General features: G+C 50.6%; 3 protein-coding genes across 7 annotated transcripts; 1 reads left to right on the plus strand and 2 right to left on the minus strand.

Moving 5' to 3' along the window:
* The first annotated feature begins 10,247 nt into the window (after positions 1–10,247).
* Positions 10,248–12,457, plus strand: PLP2 (proteolipid protein 2). The gene is made up of 5 exons (XM_074208217.1): positions 10,248–10,448; positions 11,318–11,473; positions 11,744–11,839; positions 11,970–12,060; positions 12,151–12,457. Exons 1-5 carry the CDS (start codon positions 10,353–10,355, stop codon positions 12,171–12,173), a joined length of 462 nt encoding a protein of 153 aa, XP_074064318.1. The 5' UTR covers positions 10,248–10,352; the 3' UTR covers positions 12,174–12,457.
* Positions 12,458–12,550: 93 nt separating this feature from the next.
* Positions 12,551–17,042, minus strand: PRICKLE3 (prickle planar cell polarity protein 3). 5 transcript variants are annotated; one of them, XM_074208214.1, is made up of 8 exons: positions 16,957–17,042; positions 16,482–16,567; positions 16,015–16,198; positions 15,300–15,413; positions 14,801–14,938; positions 13,990–14,193; positions 13,699–13,885; positions 12,551–13,546 (listed from the first exon to the last, which is right to left on the minus strand). In XM_074208214.1, exons 3-8 carry the CDS (start codon positions 16,120–16,122, stop codon positions 12,750–12,752), a joined length of 1,548 nt encoding a protein of 515 aa, XP_074064315.1. In that variant the 5' UTR covers positions 16,123–16,198; positions 16,482–16,567; positions 16,957–17,042; the 3' UTR covers positions 12,551–12,749. The 5 variants fall into 5 exon arrangements, with proteins under 5 accessions (XP_074064315.1, XP_074064316.1, XP_074064314.1 ...); XM_074208215.1 differs by having other exon boundaries at positions 16,482–16,622; positions 16,957–17,019; XM_074208213.1 differs by lacking the exon at positions 16,957–17,042 and adding an exon at positions 16,793–16,882 and having other exon boundaries at positions 13,990–14,058.
* A 2,290-nt stretch (positions 17,043–19,332) lies between these two features.
* SYP (synaptophysin) lies at positions 19,333–27,405 on the minus strand. The gene is made up of 7 exons (XM_074199649.1): positions 27,310–27,405; positions 24,676–24,741; positions 22,027–22,151; positions 21,207–21,405; positions 20,868–21,062; positions 20,344–20,644; positions 19,333–20,225 (listed from the first exon to the last, which is right to left on the minus strand). The coding sequence occupies exons 1-6, from the start codon at positions 27,325–27,327 to the stop codon at positions 20,348–20,350; spliced, it is 900 nt and encodes a 299-aa protein (XP_074055750.1). The 5' UTR covers positions 27,328–27,405; the 3' UTR covers positions 19,333–20,225; positions 20,344–20,347.
* Between the last annotated feature and the right edge of the window lie 194 nt (positions 27,406–27,599).

Raw genomic sequence — 27,599 nt, forward strand, 5'->3', positions numbered from 1 at the left:
TGTCTCCTCCATTAAAAACAAACAAGCAAACAAAAACACTCCTCACTTGATTTGACCATTCCTTCGAGCTTTCTTTCCCTTCTTGGTTAAACTTCTTGAGAAAACCATCTACACCTGCTGCCTGCACTTCTCTCCTTTCACTCTCAACTGCAGTTTGGCTTTCAACCTCATCATTCAACTGAAACAACTTCACAGTTACCAATGATTGCTAACCCTAAATCCTCATTCTCCTTGATCTCTCCTGCTTTTAACACTGTTTTTACCATCTCCTCAGCTCTGCTGAGAGTTGTCTGCTGAACTGACAACTCAAATTTCTTTCCCTGGTTCTTCATCTAGTTCCCTCCACTAACTCTGGGTATTCCCCACAAGGCTCTTTCCTGAGCCCTCTTCTCCCTTTATACTATGTCACTCATCAGCTCCTATCACTTCAATGATCATCTCTATGCAAGTGATTCCCAGATGTATTTCTCAATTCTATCAGACTCTGCTGCCACAACTCCAAATACCTATTAGATGAATTGACCTAGATGTCCCACAGGCATCTCAAACGCAACATGGTCAAAATCGAGCTCATTCTTTTTTTTTTAGGTTTTTTTGCAAGGCAAATGGGGTTAAGTGGCTTGCCCAAGGCCACACAGCTAGGTAATTATTAAGTGTCTGAGACGGAATTTGAACCCAGGTATACTCCTGATTCCAGGGCCGGTGTTTTATCCACTGTGCCACCTAGCTGCCCTTGAGCTCATTCTTATTTCCCCAATCTTTCCCTTCTTTCTAACTTCCACTCAGTCCCCCAGTCTGGCAACCAAGGGTCACCCTCACTATTTGCTCTCATTCATGTGAATGTTGGTATCCATACCTTCCTAACATCTCTTCTCTATTCATACAGCTACAACCTTAGTTCTGGCAGTCTTGCCTTTGACCTCCCAGGGTTGTTATGTAAAACCCTGGCACATAGTAGAGACTTTAATGAATGCTTATTCCCTCCCCTCTTTGGTTGTTCAGTTGTTTTCAGTGGGGTCTAACTCTCCATGACCCTATTTGAGATTTTCTTGGCAGAGATGCTGGAGTGGTTTCCTATTTCCTTATCCAGCTCATTTTCCAGGTGAGGAAACTGAGGAAAACAGGGTGAAGTGACTTGTGCAGGGTCACACAGCTATGAAGTGTTTGAGGCTGGATTTAACTCAGGATCATAAATCTTCCTGACTCCAGGTGCAGCACTCTATCCACTGTAGCACCATCTAGCTGCCCATTCCCTCTCCTTTAGACTATTGATTTCTTTTTTTTTAGAGGTTTGTTTTTTTTTTGCAAGGCAAATGGGGTTAAGTGGCTTTCCCAAGGCCACACAGCTAGGTAATTATTAAGTGTCTGAGGCCAGATTTGAACTCAGGTACTCCTGACTTCAGGGCCGGTGCTCTATCCAGTGTGCCACCTAGCTGCCCCTCCTTTAGACTATTGAAACAGCTTTCTGGCTGGTCTCCCTGCTTCTAGCCTTATTCCACCAGTGTCCATCCCTTAGTTTATCAAAGTGGTCTTCCTAAAACACAGGTCCACCATGTTCCTCTATCTTAAGGATCAAATCTGTTTGGTATTGATTTGCCAATCTCCAGCCTTCTTACACCCTCCCCCATTTCACATAGTCCCTTATCTAGGGAGACTAGTCTCCTTGCTGTCCCTGAAATATGCCCCTTCCTCTCATCTGTGACCTTTGTCTCTACACTGACAGTTCTGTACTCCTGGCAAGCTCTGTCCCTCATTTCCACTTCATTTTCTTGACTTCTTTCAAGGCCCAGTTCACATCCCATCTGCAGGAATCTCTTCCTCTCTCATTAAGGGCTTCTCCTCCACTACAAGCCTCTGTACACTTCTTACTGCCTTTCTGAGCTTTTTGCCCCATTTCTTGTGGGTCTTTCTCAGTGAGTGCCCAAAGAATCAGGAGTGCCTGCCCCTATTTCACAATTTCATAAATTAATTATCAATTTGCCTATACTAGTGGAGTCTTTCCTGTTAGTCCTATGCATGCATTCTCTATTCTAGTCAAACTGGCTTGCTAATTAATCAATCATTCCCCGAACAAAAATTCCACCTCCCACCTCCAAGTCTTTGTATTTGCTGTTCTCCTGGTCTGGAATATACTCCCTCTGGTCTCTGTGAACCCAGTGCCTAGCACAGTGGCTGCTTGTCACAAAGTAAGTATTAATGAAATATTTGAATTGAATTTTGGTACCAGCTGTCTATATACAGTCATTATATGGGTTAAATAATGAGATCAGTATTGATATCAAATGAGAACAAGAAAGAGAAGATATGACTGACATTTCAAGTTTTAACTTAGAGAATCAAAAATTGGGAAATGGATAAAGGTACAGCCAGAGAAAGGTAGGATTTCCACTTCTCTTGATGCTGAACGGTCATTCAGTAATTTCCCCAACAAAAGAAGGCCAAGAGCCTAGACATCATCTCAACCATTCACTGAGATCGTCTTAGCATGGAGGGAGCTCAGCAGTAAGGGCAACACAGAAGTTGAGAATATTTTTTCAAAAAAATAATTTAAAAAAAGAATATTTTTTCAGATCCTCTATAGGCTCATAATGAAGCAGCCAGGCTCAGTGAACCCAGACCTGGGTGCCAGTCCTGTAACACTGCTGCTGGCTAGATGACTTCTCAGTGACTTTTTCTGTTTGTGGTTTTTCATGAGGGCTGAAAGGAGAGAAAAGAAATGGTAGTTCATTTTGAAAGGTAATTTTACAAGAAATGGTACCGAAGAAACAAAGACGATGCCAATGGTCAGATTCTCGGGTGGAGGCGGGCGAGAGGCCGATGTGTACGGGATTCGACTGCTCTGGCCTTCTGTTCACTCGGCCATCCACTCACAGGTTTTCGGGTTGGCGCATGCGCCACCACCCTCACCCCCCCCCCCCCTTTACCCTGACGGACAGCTTTTCTCTTCTTCTTCGCCCTACACTCGCCATCTCTGGGAGTCAGTGCAGCCCAGAAAAAGCCGAAGGACACTCGGTTCGGGGGCGGGCTGCATGCCCAGCTTCCGCTTCGCCATCCGCCATTTTCTCTTGCCCGGACGCACGTCTGCTGTCGTGGGGGCCTGCTGGGCCTCGCACTTAGTCATCCTGTGTGGGACAGCGACCACAGGAATCAAGGGAAGGCAGTCCGAGGCAGAGAGCAGGAAAGGACTTATTTTTGTCCTGAGGAAAAGGACACAACTCCGATGCGAAGCAGCGTCAGCCAGGGAGTGCCCCAAATAAAAAACCTTGCTGGGCCTTTTTAGAGCAATGGAGGGCCCGACCTCTAAATTCGGCCTTATCCCAGCCTTGGCCGCTAACACCAGCTCACAGCCTTTTTACTAATACTGCCCAACCGGCGCAAAGCAAAGTCAATCCTCATCCTCCTAATTACTCATGACTAATTTCTATCCTATTAGAAAGTGACAGCTTTCAATGCTTTCTTACCATAATGATTCCTAGCTAATCTATACCCGATTAGAAATGCTGTTTCACAAAACCTCATGACGCATTTCCTCTGACAAATTCGGAGACGTCCGATCAGAAAGAGAGCCAGTCCCTTGTTCCTTAAGAAGACCTCATTTTCAAAGAATAGGGCACCCAGTGTTTTTGTCTCCCAGCCAACCAACCACACAGATAAGGGATAAAATGATGGATTCATGAGGAAGTTTTATTGAAGGTCATTCTCACTAGAATGTTTTTATGCGGAAACTTCACTGAAGGTTCCCCCTCATAATCCCGTTCCCGCTGGGACAGTAACCGCCCAGGAGAAGTGCCTACCTCCCTTACCCGGAGGGCATTCCGAGTAGGCTGAGAGGGCTGGCACTTTAGCGGGGAGAGCAAGACTTCGCGAGAAGGTACGGGACAAATAAACGCAGTGGAGGGACTAGAAGAACTGCGCCTGCGCAGCCACGCGGCCCAGCCGGGAACTGTAGTTCTCGTAGTCCATCTCCTCCGGCAAGCCACCCTCTCCATATCCCAGCAGGGGTGGGAGAGCTTTTGCAAGTGCGCAGAACTCCTCCCCAATTTCTACTAGGGATTTTCATGGAGGCGGCTAGAGTCCCGAACCTCTACAGCTCCACGGAGCCAGAGCCCGAGCAGGAGAGAGAACACTCCTCTTCCCAGCCTGTGGCCGAGGTCCTGTATAGAATTGACAGGCTCGGCTGCGGTGGGGCGCTCGGGGCTCCAGGAGCTTCCCGGTTCGTATTAGCAGGTAGACTGGTCTTTGTGCGCATGCTCCGTGTCCTCCTTAGGGCTCGCGCAAAGGGAAAGAAGCAGCCCTATGGCACGTCACATCCTTTCTTCCTCCCCCCGCCCTTCTCTCCCTTCTTTCTTCCTCCTCCCTTCCCTCTGCGACCTTTTCGAAGGGCCCCCGAGGATACTTGCTAAGGGGTTGAAGGAGTTCTGGAGACCGGAGAGGAGCTGCCAGCATGACCATTCCTCTGCTGACCTCAGGGCTTTTGTACCTTCAGGGAATCCACCAATCATCTGCAAATCAGCAGACAGTGTGATAAAGCACCTATTGTGGGCCTGGTCCTGGGGATCCTGAGGAATGCCTCTGCTCTCCAGGTGGTCACTTGTTGAAGAGGGAAGAGAGCACAAGCCAGCTAGAATCATAGGGACCACTGGAGGGAACCACTGGCTTCTGGGTTCTCACCTAAGTTTTGGGCTGGGAACTTTAGAGAACTAGTGCAGTTACAAATACCTCATTTGACACAACAGCTCTGAGGGAGGGTAATAGCTATTATTATCCCCATTTTTCAGTTGAGGAAACTGAGGCCAACACTGCTTACATGACTTGCCCAGGGTTGCAGCCATCTAGTAAGTAAGTCTGAGGTCAGTTTTGAACTTCCTCATTCTGGAGTGAATGAGGTTGTCCGAGCCCTCTGGAGCTTACTCTGATCAATCATCTGGGCACTTGCACCAGGGCAAAGTACAAGGCAGTACTATTTGGGACTGGATTGCTTTATTGATTGGGTAGACTTTAAGAAAGTGTTAAGAATTCACATTAAACTTCAAAGTGCTTCACTTGTTTTTTCCCCCCTGCTGAGAGAATGTACTAATCTTTTCTTTCTCCTGTCTCCTCTAGGCCTCTGAGTTCCTCGAAGTGCAACCCCTTCAATCCTCTGTTGAGTTTCGACTAAAGGAGACTGTCTTTGCCTGGTGGCTCCCAGAGAGCTGCTGGAAGTGGGCCTCCCAGCTCCAAAGGGTTCCAGAACCTCTGTGCTGATCTCACTGGTATATGCCCAGAAACTGAACTGTGTCTCCAGACGATTCTGAAAATCCCCTGGCAAGATCAAATATCAGACACTGAGCTGATACATCTCCAGCTGAGCTACCAAGCAGTCCATTCTGCAGAGGGTGCAGCTCCAATGGGCTAGCGAGATACATCTGCCTTAGACAATCTGATAGAGAACTCACACAAGCATGCATATGGATGGCAAAAGAAGGAATTCCAAGTCACTTCAAGGTCTCTCTGAAAAATTTGGGAATTGTGGGAGCCACTTCGACAGGACTGCCCAGCACAGTGGACCCACATTAAAGAAGGTGCTGTGCTCTATAAGCAAAGCAGAATGGCAGGACCTCAAAAGAAACAATAGATATGCAAATAGAGAGCCTTCTCCATCCCAGATGTTCACCCATACCTGGGGCAGAGCCACAGTCTGCTTGGAGTGGACTGCTCAGCTACAGTCCGATGCATTGGACCTCTACCCTGACATGGTGGTGTCACCTTTGGATCTCTTCAAGGACAAAGAACAAATAACAAGCAAATGCCAGTGTATATTGCCACCAGGGCAATGTGATATGAAGTAGAGGGCCTGGAGGAGTTTGGGTATCATTTTCCTCCCTATGGTAGAGTTGGGTGCAGGCAGCTGAGAGTGAGGACCCTGAGGTCTCAGAACTTGTCAATCTCAATTCATTTCCATTCAACAAGTATTTCTTAGTATATGTCAGTAAGTGGAAACTGTGCTTCACTCAGCTGTGCTTTTGGAACACCAAAGGATCAGGCCCTGCCTTTTAGGAGCTCACCTTCCACTGGGACTAGCATCCTGAATGCGCATACCAGGATCAATGCCCACCGGAGTTGCTCAGTAGTGGGGTGAGGATTCTGGCTGCCTACTAGCCATTATTTCTCAGCACTGCCTTTTTTTTTAAACCACAAACTAAAACTTTGCAATTCCTGCCCCCACTCCTCAGCAACTACCTCTCCAATCTCCCTTCCTGATTCTTCCAGCCCCTATTTCCTCATTTTGTCATCCTTCATGAATTCCTGGGATTCCAGTCTGTGGATGATAATAACTAGTATTTCTCTGGTGCCTAAAAGGTGCCAGACATATGCTAAGCACTTTGCAAGTATGATTTCAATAACCCTGGTGGGTAGGTGTGATTATTATTCTTATCTTAGAATTGAGGCAGGCAGAAGTGAAGGAATTTGTTCAAGATCACAAAGCTGCTAAGTGTTTGAGGTGAGGACCAATTAACTAACCTCCAGCTATAGCTAAGCAGATGTCTAATGACAAGAAGCTCACAAACTCCTCCAGTAACTTCAGTTCTTACCCAGAGCTGAAATGTGCCTTTCTCTCATTGTCTACCAATTTAATCTAACAGATATGATATACTTACTGTGTACACCTTCCCAGACTCAACACTGAAAAGTCAAAGCCAACAAGTCTACATGAAGCACCTACTTCACACTAAGTCCTGAAGATACCAGAAAATCCTAAAACACAGACCCAGCTCTCAAGGAGCTCTGTCTAATGGCTGGGGGGGGGGGAACAGAGAACCAACCAAAGCAGTTGAAATGAAAAGGGCACTGAAGAGGAGGGGGATCTGGCAGTCTAGAAAGTGAAGCATGAGTGAAGTCTGAGCCCTTTCTCCAAATGTGGATGGAGTTTCCTGAAGGAACTCACCTTGTAGGCACCAGAGAAATACTAGTTATTATCCACAGATTTTCTCTGAATCCCCAGGAATTCATGAAGGATGACAAAATGAGAAAATGGGGGCTTGAAGAATCAGGGAGGGAGGTTGGAAGAGTTAAGGGCCTGAGAACAAATATAGTGATAGATATTTTGAGGTCCTGGTTAAGGGTATGGTTCTGTAAGTTAGGTTAAGACAAAGATGAAGACAAAGTAATTTGGGGGCAGGCAATCACTAACCCCTGAGGGAGATCAGGAAAGGCTTCCTTAATGCAGGAAAGCCATTGAATCTGAGCTAAGTCTTGATGAGAATGGAGATTTGCACAGCAAAAGGAAAGAAAAAGTTGGCCAGGAATGGGGAGACCCCTAGCCCCTTTGAGATGAAAAGGGAATTGGGAGCAAATTGAGAAGCGCTGAAAAGGCCAAACTAAAGAGTTTGATTTGGATTTCAGAGGAAACAGGAATTTGATGAATAGGAGAGTAACATAGTGAAATGTGTGTTTTAGGGAGCCATAAAAGTATGGGGCAGAAAGGGGAAATGTCCAACATGATATATTTAGCTGTGTTTTTCTCTTCTGAGGAACATGACCTCACAGACAGAAATGGCTAATAGGGAGCTGATACCTCTGACAAGGAGATCAATAATATGAAAATGCCAGTTCCTCTTGATGAGAACACCTGGTTCATGTGAATGGCACCTTTTGGTTTTGGGAGGACAGACAGCCATGATTATTGAATCACTCTCCCTGGAATTTCTATGATAACAGGCAGTGGAAGAGGTGCCACCAGATTGGCGAGAAAAGGCAAGCATTCTGATCTTCAAGGAAAGGAATAGAAATGACTGGTCTGCAAGATACAGGCCAGCCGGTTTGCTATCCATTTGTAGGGCATGAATCATGAATGATATAAGTGGAGCACATCCACCTTAATCAGAAGGTAAGATGGGTTTCCTCAAGTAAAGATCATGCCAGACTAACTGCAATGCCACTTTTTCACATAATTACTCACCTGGTCATTGTCAGGAATACTGTAGATAGAGTTTACTAAGATTCTATTTAATACGTTTGGTGATGTGTCTCATATTTCTTAGGAAGATGGAGAAGTGGGGCAGCTAGGTGGCGCAGTGGATAGAGCACCAGCCCTGGAGTCAGGAATACCTGAGTTCAAATTCTGTCTCAGAGCTTAATAATTACCTAGCTGTATGGCCTTGGGCAAGTCAATTAACTCCATTTGCCTTGCAAAAACCTTAAAAAAAAAGATGGAGAGGTGTGGATTAGACTTTAATACAATTTTCCATTGTATTCAGAATTAGCTGGCTGGAGTCCAGAAGGAATCCCTAAAGGTTCAATGCCATCTTGCTTGGAAGCCTCCAGAGGAGTACCCCAGAACTCTGTACTGAGCCCTTGGCTGTTTTACCCTTTTTGGTAAGGTAAATTGAACAACAATCATTTGGATGCACAGTAGATCTGGAGATGATACAAAGCCAGGAGGTCAGAGTCAGAATCCAAGGAATTAGGCTCCAATATTGAGCTGAATGAATTACAATAAAATGCAATGGGGAAGACTGAGAAGTCTTACACGTGGGTTCAACCAATTGAAGGATGAGAGAAGATATGGACATTGAGGTATTCTGATAATGTTTTGGGAACTGAATTATCCTCAAGCTCTCTGAACCAACTAGCATCAGGATGAATGTCAGCTTTATTTTGCTCTAGTCACACCAATTCTTTTGGATTGTCTCTACTTTTGGGGGCTCATAGTTTAAGAAGGACTTTGAGGAACTGGAGCTGGAAGTGTGTGATGGGGAAGGGCCTCAAGTTTATGTCATATGGTGATCAATTTAAGGTGCAGAGATTGTTTTACCTGGAAACAAAAACACTGGGAGGGGGGAAGGGGAGGAAGACCATGGAAAGGCAGGAAAGCTTGCTTCCATATCTGAAGGGCTACGTGGGAGACAGACTATTAGTTCTGCTTGGCCCCCTGAGAACAGACCCCAGAATTGTAGATTGATGTTACCTCTAGATATAGAGGCAGAGGCTCTGTCATTGTAGGAAAGATTCTTGACAACTGAAACTGTCCCTAAGTGTGCTACTGGGATAAATCAGGATGACATAGAGAGACAGGTTAGCTATATGATGTTGTTGCAAAGTTGTCACAAAAAAAAATCAACATCCTGTTGTTGATGACTGTTATCCCGCTGATGGGGGTGGAGGAGTGACCACATACTATAGACCAGGGACTCTCACAGCATCCAGACTCAAGAAGTCCTGTTTCTTACTAGATCAGATCACAGATGATGATTTTGAAAGAGAGAGAAGGATGTGTTTGCCCAACATTCCCCTCACTTTATCAATATGCATTTGATGTCATGGCCTTCCTCTATTACGAAGGACGAAACCTAAAGCCAAACTCAGAGAGTTGAATATTTGTATTGAGGATGGGGGTTGCCTGAGGAGTCCTGTGAGGTTTCTCTTCCACTTTGTGACTTTGCTATTTCAAACTTTGGTGATTGGGAGGATGATAATCTTCTCAAACAGAAATGGGAAAGAAAATCCGGAAGGTTTGTGGATGTGTTGAGTTTTAGATGCTTATGAAACATACTGACTCTGGTGGGTATATTCCTCTGGCAGGACTGGAAATAGAGATGTTGAATACTCTCTCTAAGGAGAAATAGGGGGAGGATGGGGTCACAGGGAAAGGAGCTAGTCTTGGTCTTGGAAAGGGTGGCTTCTTGGGCAGGGACCAGGACTTGGGGAGGGTTAAGGTGGGTGGGGCTGGGAAGTGTAGCAGAATCTGCAGGGAAAGAGGGTGGAACTGGGGCAGCCAGGGTCTAGGTGCTTTTTTCTCCTCTCACCCCTGTAGACTACTGCAACTCCACCCTGAGTGCCTCTGTGGTAGTAGTGGTGTAGCTGGGTGGGGAGGCCACTGATGCCGAATAAGATTTTAGGTTTTCTCTTAATCTGCTCCCGGCGAAGTAAACTAATTCGGGCCCCAGGTAACCCCCTCTCCAATGGGGCTCCCAGGCAGAAAGGACTTCGAAGACGGGGCCATCCTAGTCTAGTCGGGAAGGATCCAGCTGTCCGCATTCCTCAGCCCAGGACTAGCTCGGGACATTCTGCTTTCCCAACCACCTACCTTGGGAGGAAGAGTTTCCCTCCCCTGGGCAAGGAGGGCCTCCCCACCAGTTCTGGGTCCCCTCCATATAGGGAGAGCAGAGCGTCGGCCCCGCCCTCGCCGCTCCCTCCCTCTGGCCTGAAGGTGGTGATTCACGCTCTGGCTGGGCAGGGGTGGGGTAGGGTGGGGTGGGCAGCGGCCTCACCTACTTCCTCCAGGGCTGTCGGGGATTGCCCGTGCAGCCACCAGGCTTCCTAGGTCGAGGCCTCCGAAGCAGCGCCCCCCTCTCTCTCCCTCTGGTCCCAGGATGGCCGACTCTGAGCGGGGTTCGACCCCCGACTGCTCGGCCGCCTGCCCGGCCTTCTCCCGTACCCGCAAGGGGATTTTTCTCTTGGCTGAGATGGTGAGCTTCCCTGGGGAGGTGGGGAGGAGAGACGGGGGGGGGGGGGGCAGTGGTGGGACCTGGAAATCTGGACTTTGTTGGGGTGGGGAGGGGTAGGATTTAGGGGGCTGGAAAAGAAGGGTGTGTCTGAGCATGTGGAGAGGAGGAAGGCAGGAGGCTGGGGAGGGGGGCTCGCCCCCTCCCTAAGCTGGCTGAGCCTGAGGAGGGGGTGAAGTAAAGACTCTCCCCAGGAAAGGGAGGCTGAATGGGGCCCTGCAGCAGGAAGGGAGGACGGGGCAGGCCAGGCCCAACAGGGTGTGCCCCCTTCTGGTGGCTCTCCCGGGCCCCTTCCTCCCCCGCTCTGGAAGGCTAGGGCTAGCGCCAGGGCTAGCACCTGGGCTACCGCCCAGGATGCTCTCTCTGCTCTGCCTCTGTTGCCCCTTGACCCGGCCGCCTTCTGGGAGAGTAGATTCCCACCCTCCATTTTCTGGGGGTTTTGGCCCTCCCCTTCTCAAACTGGGGGGAATTGGAAGCAGCCTGTCACTTAGCCTTACCCCCCTCCTTGAATCTGAACTAGGTGATTCATTCATTCCTTCTTTCATTTTCTGCCACTTTCACTCATTTCCTTATCCTCCCCCCCAACTCAGCCAATTATCCACTGACTCCATATCTTGTGGATGGGGGTGGGCAAGAGAGAGCTGGAGGCAGAGGGACAGGGAGGACAGGAGCTGAAGGCCCTGTGTCCAGAAGGAGAATCCTTAAATGTTTCCTTGAAGATCTTGGGAGCAAGGAGAAAGGGGAGGGAGAGAAAGTCTTGGGCCTGGACCTAGTAGAGTCCTCTGTTCAGGGGTTAGTGAATAATGTTGTCCTGTCCCTCTCCCATGAGCCAGGTGCTGTGTTTGCTGATCATCATCTGTTACTCAGCCTCCCGAGTGATGGGTTACCTCACTTTACCTGTGGTGGAGATGGTCATGGCTGGGGTCTTATTTGTCATCTTTATGTTGAACATGCATCACCAGATCCAGTTCATCAATTGGCCCTGGACTGTGAGTGCTCTCTGGGGGAGGCAGGAGCTGAGTAGCAGGAAGGCCAAAGGCTTCTGGGCTCCCCCACACACCCTGTGTTTGTGGGTTCCCTTCTCCCTTTTTGAGCCAGGGCTTCATCAGGGCTGGCTCACTGTGCCCTGAAAAGCCAGTGCTAGAATGCCCACCTGACCAACCCTTAGGACTGAGGCCTTGTAGTGACCACCCAGAAACCTCTTTCAGCTGAGGCCACCTGAGGGCCCTACTCACTGCACACCCCCCCCCTCCATGCAGGACTTCTTCCGAGCTCTCATCGCAGCTGTCCTCTTCTTCATCACTTCACTCATCACCATCATCAAATATATGGATGCTCAGAGCATGGTTGGAGGGGTAAGCTCCCATAGAAACTGGGTTCCACCTGGACTTCACCTGGACTTTCTTCTAGTTTGCCTACTGTGGGATGGGGACTGGCCTGCCCCTCTGTCACTCATTTCTTAATCTGCATCCTCCTGGCCCTTAGGTATTGGGGATGGTGGCCACCATCCTGTTTGCCTATGATGCCTACAGCACCTTCCAAACCCAGCGGAACCGCCACACCCCAGCTGCCACCGGTGAGTGCCAAGGCCAGGGAGGACTGGGCTTGTGAGATGAGCCTGGACAAATTGAGTTTGTCTTTATTTTTCCAACTCTCCCACCTGCAGAGTCTCCTGATGGCCCCTCGTAGTACCAACATGGCCACCATGGTCACCCTCACTCACAAAAGGAGGATGAAGAGGATGACCAATGGAGAAGCCCAAATGTCTACAGATCTCCTCACCCTCGGTCCCTTCTAGCAGGAACCAGCCTCTCTGCCCCTGTGAGCCTCAACTGTAGCCCTCAATCAAGCTGGACCAGCTTCTCCTAGAAAGGAAGCTAATGGCTTTGGGGCAGTGGGCAGTCCCATAGAAGGGGCAGCAAAGGGCTTGGGGTGGAGGGCAGTAAGAGAATGAATAAATGGGTAATAAAGCAGCTTATCTGTTGATGAGGAGCTTCATTGGTGGGGATCACTAGGAGATAAGGGGAGGGAGGCACCTTAACAAAAACACCACCTGGAAACTCAAACATGGGAAAACAATCCCTTTAATGGGTAGAGCCATCCTGCGAAGGGTGGCTCAGAGTAGAACATTCTACATATGTACTCCTGGGGGACGCAGCTCCCAGGGTGGTAGGAGGAGGAGAGCTTCATCCCTATTTACAGTTGGGGAAAATGAGGCAGAGAGGGAAGAGAATGAGTCTGCATAAGCTAGGGGCCAATTGGGCCTCAGGCTACAATGCAGTTTCTGTCCCTGTCCTGAGGTTGGCCTTGGCTCTGAGCCTGCCTGGGAGGCCCAGGGCAAGTCCTCCACTTTCCTTCCTTACCCTGGGGTCCCAGAGTGGCTCTTTGCAGGGCTGGGGGCAAAGGAATTCGTTCCCCAAGGAAGTAGCCATCTTCCTCTGAGTCAGAGGAGGAGGAAAGGGAAGAGGAGGAGACCCAAATCGAGTCCCACTCCAGGGGATGGTGACTGGCCTGGGCTGGAGGGCTGTGTGGAGACAGAAGAGCAGGGCCCTGGAGCTGCTTCCTTTCTTGGGGGACTTGGGCCAACAGGGGTTCTTGGAAGTTAACTCGGAGTTCCCCTTGCCGGCAGAACTCGGGGCCCCCTGAGGAGGCTGCTGAGTTAGGGGCAGATGTGAATTGCAGGTCTGGCTGTAGAGGCTGCCAAGGGGAAGGCCCTACCCGGCGGCGGAGCCCCAACACGGGCATGGAATGTCGTTGTGAGGTCCCACGGCAGAGGTGGCTGCACTCTCTGGATGCTAGGGAGCCTGACTGGGTGCGGGTCTGGAGTGTTGTTGTGGTGGGAACTGGAGGACAGATGGCAGTGGCTCCTGCCCCCACTGGTGCCACGGTCACTGCGGCCTCAGCTTGAATGGGAAGGCTGCAGACCAGAGAGCAGAAGATCTGCCCTTGCCTGGGCAGGAAGGGCTCCCCCAAAAGGGGCCGTCTACAGCGGCAGCAGCTGAAACAGCTCTCGGAGGCATGCCAGTGTTGCCCACCATATGCCATCTGGCCCTGTTCCATTCCTGGCAGGGAGAGAACAGAAGCATGGAGAAAGAAGGTGCAATAACGCCAGAGGTGCACAAGCCTAGTTCAAGGCCCCTTCCACCCCCACCCCACATAGCTGTGCCTCTGGTTCCATAGCCCCTCCCCAGCCAGATGGGAGCCAAAGCCTCACCGATGCGCTCTCCACAGCTGTCGCAGTACTGGGTGTGCCGGGCCTCATAGCAGGTCCCACAGTGAGGCCGGCTCCCCCTCATCACGTAGCGCTGCCCCCCCAGAGGCCCCTCACATTCAAAGCAGCAAAAGTGTTGGATATGCCAGTGTTGGCCCTCGGCCTCTGTACATTCTGCCGCAAAGATGATCTGGGAGGGGAGGGGGGCAGCAGGGAAATGGGAGGTGGAAAGGGCAAGAGGGTCCCAGACAAATCCCTCCCTCCTCCCCCTCCCCCGCCAGGTCCCTGAGATACTTCGTCACAGGCTTGGCAGCGGGGCCGAAGGCGCTCAGCATGGTGGCGCCCACAGTAGATCTTCCCAGCCTGGTAGAAATAGATGAGATCAACAAGCAGCTCGCCACAGGTGGTGCAGAGGAAGCACTGGGGGTGCCAACAGGTCCCATGGCCTGCCCGGCTGGCAAAGACGGCCAGATCACCCCCTCTGATCTGCTTCCCACACTGGGAGGGGGTGAAACCAAGGTACTATTGGCAAAGAAGCCAGCTGGGCACTCAAGAAGCATTGCTATACATCTCTGCTCCCTTTCTCACTATCTGGTACACAGTAGGAGCTTCAGCCATAATGACTCAACTGCCTGAATCAGTCCCCACTGCTGGGGGCTGGGAAGTGAGATGCCAGACCCCTCCCCCCAGGAGGTTCACCAAGTAAATATTCACAGCCAAGTCAAAGTCTGTTAGGGGAGGGCAAGAGGTCCTAGCAGCTTTGGGGCGGGGTGGGGGGGTGGATCAAACTAGATCTTCTGAAGGCCATGGTGCCTGAGCTAAGGCAGGAAGGAAATCAGGAATTGGAAGAAGCAGAGATTGGGGTGGGGGGGCTTCCAGACAGAGGGGATGGCCTGGGTAGCCATTGGAGTAAAGCACTGGAACAGTAACACAGGGGCCGTTTGAACTGCATTACAAATGGTGAGGGGGAACACTATGGACTGAGGCTAAAAAGCAAGGCAGGCCTGGTGCCTCGAGGCAATGGGGAGCTATTGGTGAGGGTAGATATGGGGAAAAGGGCAGTATAAAGAAGGGTTGGGCTTGCAAGCTCCAGGGATACCCTCACCTGTTCACAGATGGCTCCTGTGATGGACACTGGGAATGCTCGGACAGTCCCCCTGCCCAAGTTTTCCCGGCGGCGCTTTTGACTGAAGAGCCTTAATTCCTTCTCTTCTTCTTCCTCTAGGGCTGCACAATACTGGGCCTAGGGAATAGTGTTGGGAACACTTCAAAAGTCATAGAACTATGCCACTGCTGATGCCTTAGTTGGCCCTTTCTAGTTACCTAAAGTGGTCCTCCAGTCCTCTCTTCACTTACCCTTCCAAACGATCCAGCAGGATAGAAGGGACAAAGCACTCCTCCTCCTCCTTGTCCTCTTTATCCTGCTCTTCTCCTCTCTCAGGCTAGCCTAGATCTAGTCCTTCAACAACCCAGGTTCTTCCTCTCATACCCATATCATCCCTACCAGGTTCACTTGGATCCTCTTGTCTCTGTTCACTTTGCCTGATCTCTACTCTGGGTCTCAATGGAAGACTGCCCACAGTCTGGGAGCTGGGGAATCTCACCTCACTGTCGTGGGGGGGAAGTTGTCGGAGCAGTTGCTGAATCCGGTACCTTTCCCCAAGGCTGTTCACATAAGGAACTTTGTCTTCTGGGAGACAGCTGAAAAACCGGTCTACCTGGGAGCAATTGAGGGTTGAAGAGGGAAGGAAGGGGAAATTGTCATCATAGCTAGGCAGACCACAGGGTCACCATGGGGGGAATGCAAGTCAAATCTGTCCCCCAACTCAAAAAAGGATCACACTTGGCCCCACTGTCCCCTCACCTTTACCCTGCTCTGAGACATTTAAGTGGAAAACATGGTAGAATTGGCCCTTGGACCAGACCCTGCCCCTCTCTAGGTACTTAATGATTTTGCTTGACCTGCGCCAATCATCCAGAAGAGCCAGAGGAGCAAAGTTCCAGGAGGAGGCAAGGGGACCCAGTGCTGGGCTTATCAGATCATTAGGTGCAACCACCAAGTTGTTTTGAACCTCCTTTTACAGATTTGGAGTTGTTGGGTTGGAGACATGGGAGGAGGATGTGCTGGGGATTCACTCTGTCTGACATATTCCCTCCTAGAGAGGGATTAGGGTGGTGGGGGTCCTCAATCACTGGGTTCGTCTTAAGTGAACATTTTCAGTGGCAGAATCCATGTCTCAGAGATCAAGTTGAGCTGGCCCGTCTCTCTACCCCTACAAGGACCCAGAGAGGAATCATGGGAGGGGGCCCAGAGGTTACCTGCTCAGGTCTGAGGCCTGGGGGCACCCAGGTATACTCTTCAGAAGCCCAGCCTGAGCCGTCATCTGAGGTGGAGTGTCGCTGGAAGTCCGAGGTGAGCCTGGCCATGAGCTGCTCCAGGTCCTCAGGGACACTGCTCTCGGTGTGCTCTTCTCGGGGGCACTTGCAGTGCCGACAAATCTTCCTGTGGTGGGGAGCAAACCTTGGAACCTCCAAAGTGGAGAAATGCTTTGGCTACACCCTCACTGGGCCCCTGGCCAGATGGGAAGCTGCCCACTGTAGTGGAGAGGGACCCATGAAATCCTTCTTCCAAGTGACAGGACAGGAAACTGAGGAGTGGGGTAGGTGGGGAGCTCAAACGGGGTCTCAGCAGCTCCAGGGGGGCTCCCCCTCCTCCCCCATCTTTTAGAGGCCTCTGTTCTCTGAATTAGGGTTAGAGTTAGGAAGCCACTAGCTGCGGCCCTCACCTCCAGCCATGCACCAGAAAGCCAGGACACTGGTCCCCACAGCTCTGGCATGGCCGCCCCAGGTCCGGTGCTTCAGAAGCTGCAGGCTGGGGGCAGACAGGCCCAGAGGAGCCCTCAGGCCTCCTGCCCTCCGGGATTCACCTGGTCCCAGAGAGAGGAAGGGGGGGGGAAGGAGGAGGGAAGCAGGGGCCTCCCGGCTTCCCACCGGACTCCCCCCACCTGCGCGCCCCCTCCCCCCGCCCCCGACTCAAACCTGGGGTTAGGCCTCGGTGGAGACCAGCTCTTGCCCTGACAAGGCCACGGCTCCTTACCCCGTGTCCCGAGCGGCGCCGGCGGGATCCCCGGGCGAACATGGCCACCCTGGCCTTGGGTGCGCTCCCTCCCAGCCGCCCTCCCGGCCGCCAGGACTCCTCCCTCTCCTCCTCCTCCTCCCTGCTCCCTTCCTTCTCCCCCAGGCCAGGAGCGCCAACCCTACCTGTCTCTGCTAGAGACTACCCAGGGAGGGGGAGGGGGACGAGGGAGGAGACAAGCAGCTCCCTCCTGCCCCTCAGCCCCCCCCCCCCCCCCCCCAGTCCAGTCCTGTCCTGTCCTGTCCTGTCCTGAGTGCTCGGCTAGGGATCCCGGGTCGGCCACAGAGCTCCCCCTGGCGGCCGGTACAGGAACTCAGAGAGAAGCAGCCCAGCCAGGTGGGTGGCTTCCCTTGCACCCCCACCTCTGGGGCCGGGCCAGCCCCCCACCACCCACTGCACTCCTGAGTGCTCAGAAAAGATGCCCCTTCATTGTCCAGAGAGATGGGAGAGATAGGGTGGCATGAAAAAGGAGGGGAGGAAGGAGCAGAACCCCCAGGGCTGCTCACCACAGGACACCTCAAGGAGAAAAGGAAAAGAACAGAAGATCTCTCTTCTCCAAATAAGGAGAGAGACACTGGTGACTGGAGACAATATGGTGGCTGAGAACCTCAAGAACTTTAGAGTCAGACAGCCCTGGGTTCAAGTCAATGTGTGACCATTCTCAGGGCCCCCTGGAACTGTACGAGGCCAATATGCCCCAACACTGCTTTAAGGTACAGAAGAGTTGTGGTGTGCATCACAACTGGGTTCCAGTAATGAGATGAGAAGATTTGGTCCTTTCTTTGGAAGTAACTGAAGTCCTTAATCTTGGGGTTTATCTTGGGATATCTTGAAGGATATCTTAGGGTAGCTAGGTGGAGCAGTAGATAGAGCACAGTTCTGGAGTCAGAAGGACCTGAGTTCAGATCTGACCTCAGACACTTAACAATTACCTAGCTGTGGGATCTTGGGCAAGTCACTTAACTCCTTTTCCCTTGCCCTCCCAAAAAAGAACAACAACAACAAAAAGGATATCTTGGACCAAAGGATATCTTCTTTGGCCATCTTGGGCCAAAAGTAAGGCAGCCTTTGAACTGCTTCTCGGATCAAGGTAGTGGTTGTGGTTGTGCTGGTGATGGTGATGGTGATAGGGGTGGGGGTGGGGATGATGATGGTGGGGATGGGGGTAGTATGCTTTCCAACTCCATAGGCATCATGGTAAGCCCAAGATCTAGCTTCCTCAAATAACAGGATATTTTAAAGGCAGCATCAGCTTGGGGAGTTCCCAAGGTCCAAACTCCTAGAAAGAAGGGATTTTCTGAAGTAGGGTGCTCCAATAGAAAGAAAAGGATTGTCTGCCAAGTGATTATGAATGCACAACATACAATTTAGTGAGCACAGCCAGGTCCACTAGGAAGGAGATTATTTGTAATTTGTTTACCTTTGAAGGAAGATGCTAAACTGCAATCTTGGAGAGACTATATTGGGCTGTTAGGGGGGTGGTTAGGGGGTGGTTAGGTGGCACAGTGAATAGAGCACCAGCCTTGTAGTCAGGAGTACCTGAGTTCAGATCGGACCTCAGACACTTAAATAATTACCTAGCCGTGTGGCCTTGGGCAAGCCACTTAACCCCATTGCCTTGAAAAATGTAAAAAACAAAAAAAATTTAAAAATATATTGGGTTGTTAGAAAGAGGAACCAACTGAATGTCAAAAAGTTGCCTCAACAGCACTTCCCAGGTTCAGTTCCCTTATGAGGGGAACTGATGATTTGAGTTTTTTCTAGGTTTCTTATTTTTGGGCTCCAGCCAGTGCTTTTTGTCTTAAACATTTTATGTGAAATGAAATAAAAACTGTCCTATATCCAATATGCATTTGGTACCTTGAATGCTCATATAGCAGCTATATTTATTTCTACATTGTAGAAAATCTAGATATTCCAGGTGGGAGCAATGAGACAGAATGAGAAACTGAACCTCCTGGGGTCAGCACTTAATTGAACTACTTTATATGACCCTAGTGACTTTTAGGGGGACCCTGAGCAACTGAGGACCGCCAGACACACAGACATACCCTTCCCAACATGTACCCTTGAGGCTCTACTGTCGCCAATAAAATATTTGTCCTGGAAAGAATGGAAGGGGATGTGAACATCATGGTACCAGGGAAGTTCACACTCCCAAGTCTGAGAAAGAAATTGGATGAGTCAGAGAGTGAGTAGGAGCAAACACCCCTCCCTAGCCACCCATCCCCCCCAAGGCTACACAGATAAGGCATCAGCATAGTGCTCTTGAGCTCCCCCTTCTTGACATCTGGGAGGAAAGTGGAAGAGCCTGGAGGCCTTTGGGGCAAGGAGTGGTTTGGATGAATGTGTGTGTCAGAGGGTTCAAAGAAACTTGAAGGGGAGAGGGGGGACTTTCTAAGAAGCTGAGTGATGACAAAGTATTCCCCCTCCCCAGTCCTTCCTCTTTATTCACCCCTTCCCCTCTATTCCCAGAGAAGAGGCAAAGCATGATAGGCTTGGTACGTTTTATTTAAAGAGGATGGGGAGAGAGGACTGTTTTTTCCCTGAAGGGTTAGGATTACCAAGATGGGAAAGGGCAGGGCCACAAAGCAGGACAAAATAGAGACACGGTACAGTCACCACCAGGAATCACAGATGCAGGAGGGGATGGCAGAAAGGGGAAGAATTAAGTCTGGGGAGAGGAAAGGAGATGGGGGCTGGGGCCACCAGGACTACCCCATGGACAGGACTGGGGTCAGCAATCCTTCCTTCCCTTTTCCCCTTGGGACCCTATGAAGACCAGCCAGCCAGCTGTCTCTCTGACTCTGGACCCCCCACCTCTGCCTACCTCCTTGCCTGCTTCAGCCTTCCTGGGTCTCCTTTTATTAAGGGTCCATGAGTGGTGCTTCAAAGAGCTTTCCCCCAAGTCAGTTCTGAACAGAGCTTCTTGCAAAAAACTCTCCAGGGAGATGGGGGGGGGTCTCCTACTCCCTGCCAATGCCCTCAGGGAAGGAAAGAGATGAAGAAGGAAGGAGACTGAGCATCACAAGGAGTGGGGAAGGGCCTGGAGGGTCACCAGCTTAGTTAGCTGGCTCCTGTTCCCCAGACTGGGAGGGGAGGAGGTGAGGGATCTCCACACAGATAAATAATATACTTTTCTATGTAATATATATATATATATATATATATATATATATATATATATATATAATATAATATAAACATCAAAGACAACTAGAATATCCCTGGGGGGGGAGCAGGAATTTGAACTTGGGGCTTCTAGGCAGGCTCTGATATTCCCCACTATGCCACACACACATACACACACAGGTACAGGCACACTAGCCCCCACACCAGAGGACTTCCTGCAGGAGTGGCAGATGTGGCTGTCTCACTCCCCCCCCAGTGGCACCTAGAGAGAGAGAGAGAGAGAGAGAGAGAGAGAGAGAGAGAGAGAGAGAGCACAGCTGATTGGAAGTCCACAGGTTGCCCCCCACTCCTACCTCCAGAACCCCAGGCTGCCCACTCACCAGCCTACATCTGGTTAGAGAAGGAGGTGGGTGTTCCCTGGGGGCCATAGTCTGCGGGCTGGCCCCCATAGCCTCCCATGCCCCCTGCAGGCTGCCCGTAGTCAGGCTGATAGCCCCCTTGGGGGCCATAGCTGCCTGGCCCTTGACCATAGCCAGACTCCCCATAGGGATCTCCTGGTGGAGCAGGCTGCTTCTCCGGGGCAGGGGGCTGGGGGCGCAGGAAGGGTGCAGACCATCCAGTTTCCTTGAACACAAACCACATGTTGCCCAGCCACAGGACCAGATTGAGGAACCCAAACACCTGCAGGTGACAGAGAGGGGCCAAAGAACCCTTCCCTTCAGCTTTTTCCTGATTTCCTCCATACCCAGCCTCTCTCACCCCACCCCCTCCAACCCTCCTCCCCTCTCTCCCAAGCTCTCCATTCCACCTACTACTCTGAGACTGCCAGCTACAGGACCCAAGGGACCCCTTCTTTCCCAAATAAGTAAACGGAAGCCCAGAGAAGTTAAGGAAGTTGTCTTACTACTGAGGTGTTGAGGCCTGAGGTGACAGGGTCTCTCAGTTCCTTGCAAGACACACCAGGTTGGGAACAGATGCTGCTCATCCCCTTGATGATGTTCTCTGGGTCAGTGGCCATCTTCACATCAGACAGACCCTTGGCCCAAGCAGAGGAGCTCACCAGCCACAGGAAAGCAAAAGCTGCAGTGACCAAGAAGTCCTGCAAGGAGGGAGAACAGAAGGTAGAAGAAGGCTGAGGCAGTCTCTGGGTACACCCAGCTGCCTTGGCTCCCTCCCTAGCTGAGCCTGTGCATATGAATGTGCATGCCAGGCTGGGGGAAGAGGGGGGCTTGGGATGACTCACAATCATGGGGCCCTTGTTGTTTTCTCGGTACTTGTCCTGGAGGAAGATGTAGGTGGCCAGGGCTCCCGTGGAATAGAGGAAGGCAAAGACGGCCACGGTGACAAAGAACTCAGCAGAAGAGGAGTAATCACCTACCAGGAAGACCTTCTTGACAACGTTGTTCTGACAGGTGGGGGCATCGAAGTACACTTGGTGCAACCTGGGCAGGGATCAGACAGAGGCAAAGTTAGGCCTGAGTCCTTCTCAATACCTAACTCCTGTCCTAAGGGGGGGGGGGGGCGGGTTAGAGACAGAAACAGAAAAAGAGAGACAGAGAGAGCTCATGCTATTCAAGGGCAAAGGATGGAGGCCATGGTGCTTCCCAGATTCATCTCTACTATGCTCTGGGCTATTCCCCTCTTTTCCCTCCCAGGAGGTCCCATCCAGACCACAGAGCAGTCCCCATAAAGCAGAGACAGAGATTGTGAGGGAGGCAGAAAAAGAGACTGGTAGAGAAGAGTAGACATGGAGACAATTGGAGATGATGAGACAAAGAGAAGGGAGAGGAAGCCAAAGCCAGAGGGAAAGGCAGTATACCGAGATATGGATACTGCCCAGAGAGAGAGGAATACATATGGGGACAGAAGTGGACATTGACACAGGAAAAGATACTGAGGGAGTGGGGCCAGGGATTTCCAGAGGACCCCAGCTAGGGTAGCCTGAAACCATCTGTGGTTTCTTTAGCTCTTGAATGGCCTGGGAAGGGGCTTAGACATCAGGGCTCCTCTGAGAATCTTGAGGAGTTGGAGGCATGGGGTTGGGGGGGAGGGAGTCCAGGTACCTGAAAGGGTAGGCAAACTCCACATCAATGCTGAGCTGGCTTTCGCTCCGGTTGGCACATTCCACACTGAGCTTCAGCTCCCCTGTGTAGCTACCACAAGTAGCAAAGGCGAAAATAGCGAAGACCTTGGGTAGAAACATAGTCACACAGACACTTTAAGTGGCAAGGGACCTGGAAGGGCATCGAGGGTCACCCCTGCTTGAGCTAAGAGCCTTGCTACAACATTCTTCATCAGTGGCCCAGAAGAAAACTCAGCCACTTTAGGATGACCAAGATGATTGAGAAGGTCTTCCTTCTATCAAGCTCCAACCTTCCTCCCTGTGCCATTAGGCAATGAATGTTCGATGCCATACTATAAAATCACTGAGCTGCCCTTGGCGACACACCATTAACATCAGCAAAAGGCAAGGCCTGCCTCAAAAGGCATCACTGATCTCACTGCCATTTTTTCCTCTCTCTGCATACTAAACAGGAGATGAGGGATAGGTTGTTGAGGTAGTTTTGCCTAGATTTTAACAAAACCCTTGATCCAATCTCATGTTATCTTTGAAGAGAAAATGGAAAGATTTGGGGCAAATGATCAGTTCAGAGAATACAGTACCATTTAAGTGGCATGGCCCAAAAGTAGCCATTAAGAGTTCACTGTCAACTTGGCAGGAAGTCGCTACTGGAGTGCTCAAGGAATGTGGGCTTTTTATCAGGGCATTGAATGAAGGCCTAGCTGTCCTGCTTAGCAAACCTGCAGATGGCACCAAGCTTAGGGGGCTAGAGCAGAGATCTTAATAGTTGAGAGCATCTGAGTCTAATGAGACAAAATTCCATAGAAAGAATCCCTTCAGTTCCCAAGGCCAAAATGGTGGAGGCCTGGTTGGATGAAGGTATTTGAGTCTAAGTTGCACAGCTAAGTGGATTGTAAGCTCCAAGTGATGTGTGGTAGCGGAGGTGAATGGCTTCTGCCCTAGTCAGACCCATCTAGAGGATGGGGTTCTGTTCTGGGCAGCCCAGTTTAAGGAGGGCAGTGAAAAACTAAAGAGGATGGGAGGGGCCTGAAGATTCTATCTGACCATTGTTGAGCTTGGGGGCTGGCTAGGCCTGCTGAGGAAGAGGGTCTAACTTTGTTAGATGTCAGCTCATGTCAGTTTAGATGGGTTAGATGTCAGCTCATGCATCCACCTTTGAGACTCTGAGGGCAAGGAGAGCAAATCCAATCTCACACTTCAATGCTGGTCCTTCCAGTCTTTGGAGACAGAGGATTAGAAGGGCTATCCAGACCCAACCTTTTCCCACACCAGAGTTTCTCCAGGATCAATTGTTCCTCTTCCTTCAATTGGCCCTTGGCGGGTCTGTCTCCTCCTCAGTCACACATTCCACCTTTTCCATGTCTTTCCTATGCTTGGCCTGCAGAACTGGACATAGCAGTCCAGAAGGTCTACCTCATCCTGTCCTTCACCTGATTAATGATTTTACCTTCGGGAGGAGACTTTACATTGATTCCTGTTAATGTTCCTTTTATTAACCCTGAGTCATTATTCTTAAGACTACTCACTGTGGAAGTGGAAGGGACCTGAGATCATCTGGAAGACCAGTGTCTCATTTTATAGAGGAGAAAACCAAGTCCTAAGAAGAAAAGGGGCTTCCCGAAAATTTTACAACCACTTAATGACAGACCTAGAATAGTAACTCAGGCCCCCAAAAGTTGAGCTCTTTCTAGCTCATCATGGAGAGGATTTTGTAGTCTTGATTCTTCTGCTTCCTTCCACTTCAAGGTGAACCCCAAATTAATAAACAATATATTCATGGCTTATTTCAAAAAAACCAAACCAAACCAAAAACTTTACCATCCCAAACCACTATCAGAGAGAGCTAAGTAGTCATCTATTCCAACACAGAAAGTCCGGATTTCTCTCCCCCCCACCCAACCCGACTCTCTGTCTTCCCCTCCCTCTCTTTCTATCCCTCTCTGTCTCTGAATCTCCTTCCTTCCCCCATTCACCTATATCTGCAACCCTCCCTTAAACCTACTTCTCTACCATGCTCCCCCTGGTTCCACTCCTGCTCCTTCTGGTTGGTCTCCCTAGATTTTTCCAATGTTTTCTTCCTCTATTACTTCTGACTAGACCAAGATAGAAGGTGGAGTCCAAGGGCTGCTAGCAGACCTCCTCCCTCCACAATGACTATAATCTATTGATTGTTCCTGAAATTTTAGCCATTTGACCACCTCTGAATCCACCCAAGTGGCTTGTCTCTGGTACACAACCCTCCATTTTATTCATGGATATATTGAGGATCTGCAAAACACCTCCCATGAAATTCAGGAACTGTTAATTCCACAGCTTTGTCCAGTTTATTCAGCTGCTTATTCTCTCCCTCCCTCTTCTTATACAATGGGTAGCCAGGCAGGTGGCAGATGGCTCAGCCATCCTTCAGCTCTGTCCTCTCCTAAGCCTAGATAAGCTACATTCCCCCCCCCTCTATTCCCATCTCTCAGCCTACCAAAATTGAGAGTGGATTAACTGCCCCCGCCCTTCTCCTCAGCTTCTCCCATGGATCTGTCTCCCTCCTCTTCAGGATTCTCCCTTTTTTGGGAACCAGAGGAAACTTCCCCGATTAACCAAATCCCTCCAAAAATTCTCTTTAAAAGAGACTCACCCATTCCAGTAACTTCAGGAAGCCTAAGGGCTCCTTGACCACCCGGAACTGACCCCCAGCCACCAGCTGTAGAGAGACAAGAAAGGATGAGGAGAAAGATGAAAGAAAAAAATATGGAGATTAAGAAAGAGAAGAAAAGGAATGGGGAGGAGGATAAGAAGAGGACCAATGAAGCAAGATAAGAGGAAGAAACCAAAGAGGGAAGAGAACATTGAAGGGATGGTTAGGCAACAAGACTGGAAGACAGGCAGGGATATAAGGGTGGGGTAGGAAAAGAGCAGCCCTTTCCTGGGGGAGCTATGAGCACAGGCTGCTAACCAGCTCCCCAGTTAGTCCTTGGGATGGCTTTTGCAAAGGACACTATACCATCCAAGAGCAGGGCAGCCATGGGTAATTGGGGTGAGGAGGGGAATGGGGTCTCAACCAAAATGGCTTCCCAGTTCTCTCTCCATCCCTCTGGCCTTGTTCTAACTTGGCTTCCTGTCATCATATTTTCTCAGTTCATGCACATCTCTACCTTCCAAATCTCTTCTGACTCTAGGATTTCTTCATCTAGTTCCCTTTTTCTCCGACCTAGTCCTCTTTCTAGGCCATCTGCTCATGTATGGTCGAGCCAGAAATTATACATTTCCCTCACAAAATTAATCTCTCGTATGCCTTCTGGACTCATTGCAGGATTTCAACCTTCACCTTCCTCTCACCCTCGTATATTCAGGGAGCTTCCTCCCTCTCCTGCATTTCTATTTTTATATCTCCATCCTCATCCAATCCCATCCCTCCTCCTCCCCACTTTCCTCACTTTGAGACTTCCCTTCTGCCCCCATTTCCATCTACATATGTTGCATCCCTTCTTTTTCTTGAAATTCCATCTCCTCCCCAGCCCCCAGCACTATTATCTTCCCTTGGCCCCTATAGACCTCTTCCTTCCTCCAGGACAGGATCTAGAGATTTTTTTGTGTGTCTATCTCTATCTCTCTTTGTATCTCACTCTTTCTGTCTACCCCCCAGGAATCTAGACCTCCTATTTTACTAAGATACTCCAGAATTTCTTATCCATCAGACTCCCAAGTCAACCTTCTTCCTTTTTGATGACCTCCAAGATTTCTCTCTCTTTCTCTCCACACCTCCCCACTAACCTCTTCTACAGTCATCCTTATCATTATGTTTTAGTGCCTGGTAACCCCCTGAATTTTTGCACCATCTCTCCCCTGTCACTTCTAGCACAGTTTCTGTCTCCTTTTTCTGGATGCCTTTTGAGATTTTTCTATCTGTCCCATCTGTATTTCTCAACAGCAAGTCCCCTTTGCATGTCCAACCTTCCCTTCCTTTCCTCCTTTTTCCTCTTCCTTAATTTGTTTTTAGCTCTACCTTCCAGACCTGCTTCAGCTTCCTGCCTCCTTCTGGAGGTTCTTCAGGATTATGTCTCATCTCACCTCCTCCCCATGTGTCCAACATCTCTCTCTATTCCAATCTTAACTGGATGCCCTCAGGAGTTTTTTTTCTCCTATTTTCCTCAGCATCCTAAGCATCCATTGCTTTCATTGCCCCTCCCTTCTCCATCTTCCTTTTTTTTTTTCCTCCAGGCTGTCCTCTGAGGTTACTCCATCACCAGTTGTTCATCAGGCTTAGTCAACCAGGCCTTCCCTGCATTCTCTGAGGTGCAACCCCCCCCTTCCCCACTTTTCTCTCTTCCAGGCCTCCTCTTCAGCTTCTTCCCCCTTGATGAGTTGTTCCTCCCCACCCTTTTCCCCTTCATCTTGTACCTCCTGGGTGTCCTTTATCTCCAGCTCTCTGATGCTGACCCTTATAGCTTGACTACTTCATCTCCTGTCCTCTGGATGCCCTCCTCCCCTAAGTTATCTACTGTCCCTCAGACAACCTTCTCCCTCCCAGGTTTCTTCATCTCTGGCCCCAGCAAGTCCCCTCCCCCCTTCCCTAATGCCTTCATCCCTTGCTGCCTGGATGTCCCCCTCCTCTCTGGCTCCCTTAGTTCCTGCCCTTCCCCTCACCAGGTCCCCTTTCCTTCTGGTTCCTTCATCCCCTGCTGCCTGGATGTCCCCCTCCTCTCTGGCTCCTTCATCTCCTGCCCCCCCAACCCTCTGGCCCCTTTATCTCTTACCCTCCCCTCCTCAGTCCCCCTCTCCCTAGCTCCTTCATCTCCTTCCCTCCCAGGTCCACCTGACCTCTAGTTTCTTTATCTCCTGCCCCTTCCTGGGCCCTTCCACCCAGACTCGTTCATCTCCCGCCCCCCCCCATTCCCCATTTCCCTGACCTCTGACTACTTTATCTTCTGTACATCCTCAGATCCTCCCTCCCCTCCGGCTCTGATTTCCTGCCCTCCTCCCCCCATTCCCTGCTCCTTCATTTTCTGCCCCTCCCAGGTCCCTCTGACCTCTAGATTTCTCTATCCCCTGCCCCTCCCCAGGCACTCCCCCTCTTCCCTTGGGACTCCTTCACCTCCAATCGCACCCCTCCCAGGTCCCCCTTCCCTCCACCCCGCCCTTTTGTTCCTCTCTAGGCTACCCTCCCGGAGCCCTCCGGGAAGGGGAGGAGCGACCCCGGGGGCCTAGATGCTAGCTCGGGGCGGCTGTCCGTGGTGCTGAAGCGCCCTCGGTAGCCTCCGCATCTCCCCACCTGGTTGAGCACGTCCATGGCGGTCTTTTGGAGGCTCAGCAGCCGCCGCAGCCGCAGCCGCAGCGGGGGGAGGAGCAGTAGCAGCGGCTGTGGCAGGACGGGGGGCGGAGCGCTATAATCGTTGGAACAGCTTCAGCTGCTCCCTTCAGTGCGCCTCCACCCCCCTCCACTCCCTGTGCGCAGGCGCGCCAGAGGAAGGGCGCGAGGCAGGCTGGGCCAGGAGACCCCCACCCCCACCCCACCCCCGGCTTGGGCCTTTTCGGGAACGGAGAGCTCCCAGCTTGGCACTC

The sequence above is a fragment of the Macrotis lagotis genome, chromosome X (assembly GCF_037893015.1).
Source record: "Macrotis lagotis isolate mMagLag1 chromosome X, bilby.v1.9.chrom.fasta, whole genome shotgun sequence".
NCBI lineage: Eukaryota > Metazoa > Chordata > Mammalia > Peramelemorphia > Peramelidae > Macrotis > Macrotis lagotis.

Coding starts and splice junctions, on each gene's coding strand:
- PLP2 (XM_074208217.1), top strand. CDS start 10,353: ATGGCCGACTCTGAGCGGGGTTCGACCCCCGACTGCTCGGCCGCCTGC. Junction 11,474..11,743: donor TCATCAATTGGCCCTGGACT/GTGAGTGCTCTC, acceptor CCCTCCATGCAG/GACTTCTTCCGAGCTCTCAT. Junction 12,061..12,150: donor CCACACCCCAGCTGCCACCG/GTGAGTGCCAAG, acceptor TCCCACCTGCAG/AGTCTCCTGATGGCCCCTCG.
- PRICKLE3 (XM_074208212.1), bottom strand. CDS start 16,834: ATGTTCGCCCGGGGATCCCGCCGGCGCCGCTCGGGACACGGG. Junction 16,568..16,792: donor GGCGCCGCTCGGGACACGGG/GTAAGGAGCCGT, acceptor GTCTGCCCCCAG/CCTGCAGCTTCTGAAGCACC. Junction 16,199..16,481: donor TTTCTGGTGCATGGCTGGAG/GTGAGGGCCGCA, acceptor TCCCCACCACAG/GAAGATTTGTCGGCACTGCA.
- SYP (XM_074199649.1), bottom strand. Junction 21,406..22,026: donor GAGTTTGCCTACCCTTTCAG/GTACCTGGACTC, acceptor ATCCCTGCCCAG/GTTGCACCAAGTGTACTTCG. Junction 21,063..21,206: donor ACAACAAGGGCCCCATGATT/GTGAGTCATCCC, acceptor CCCTCCTTGCAG/GACTTCTTGGTCACTGCAGC.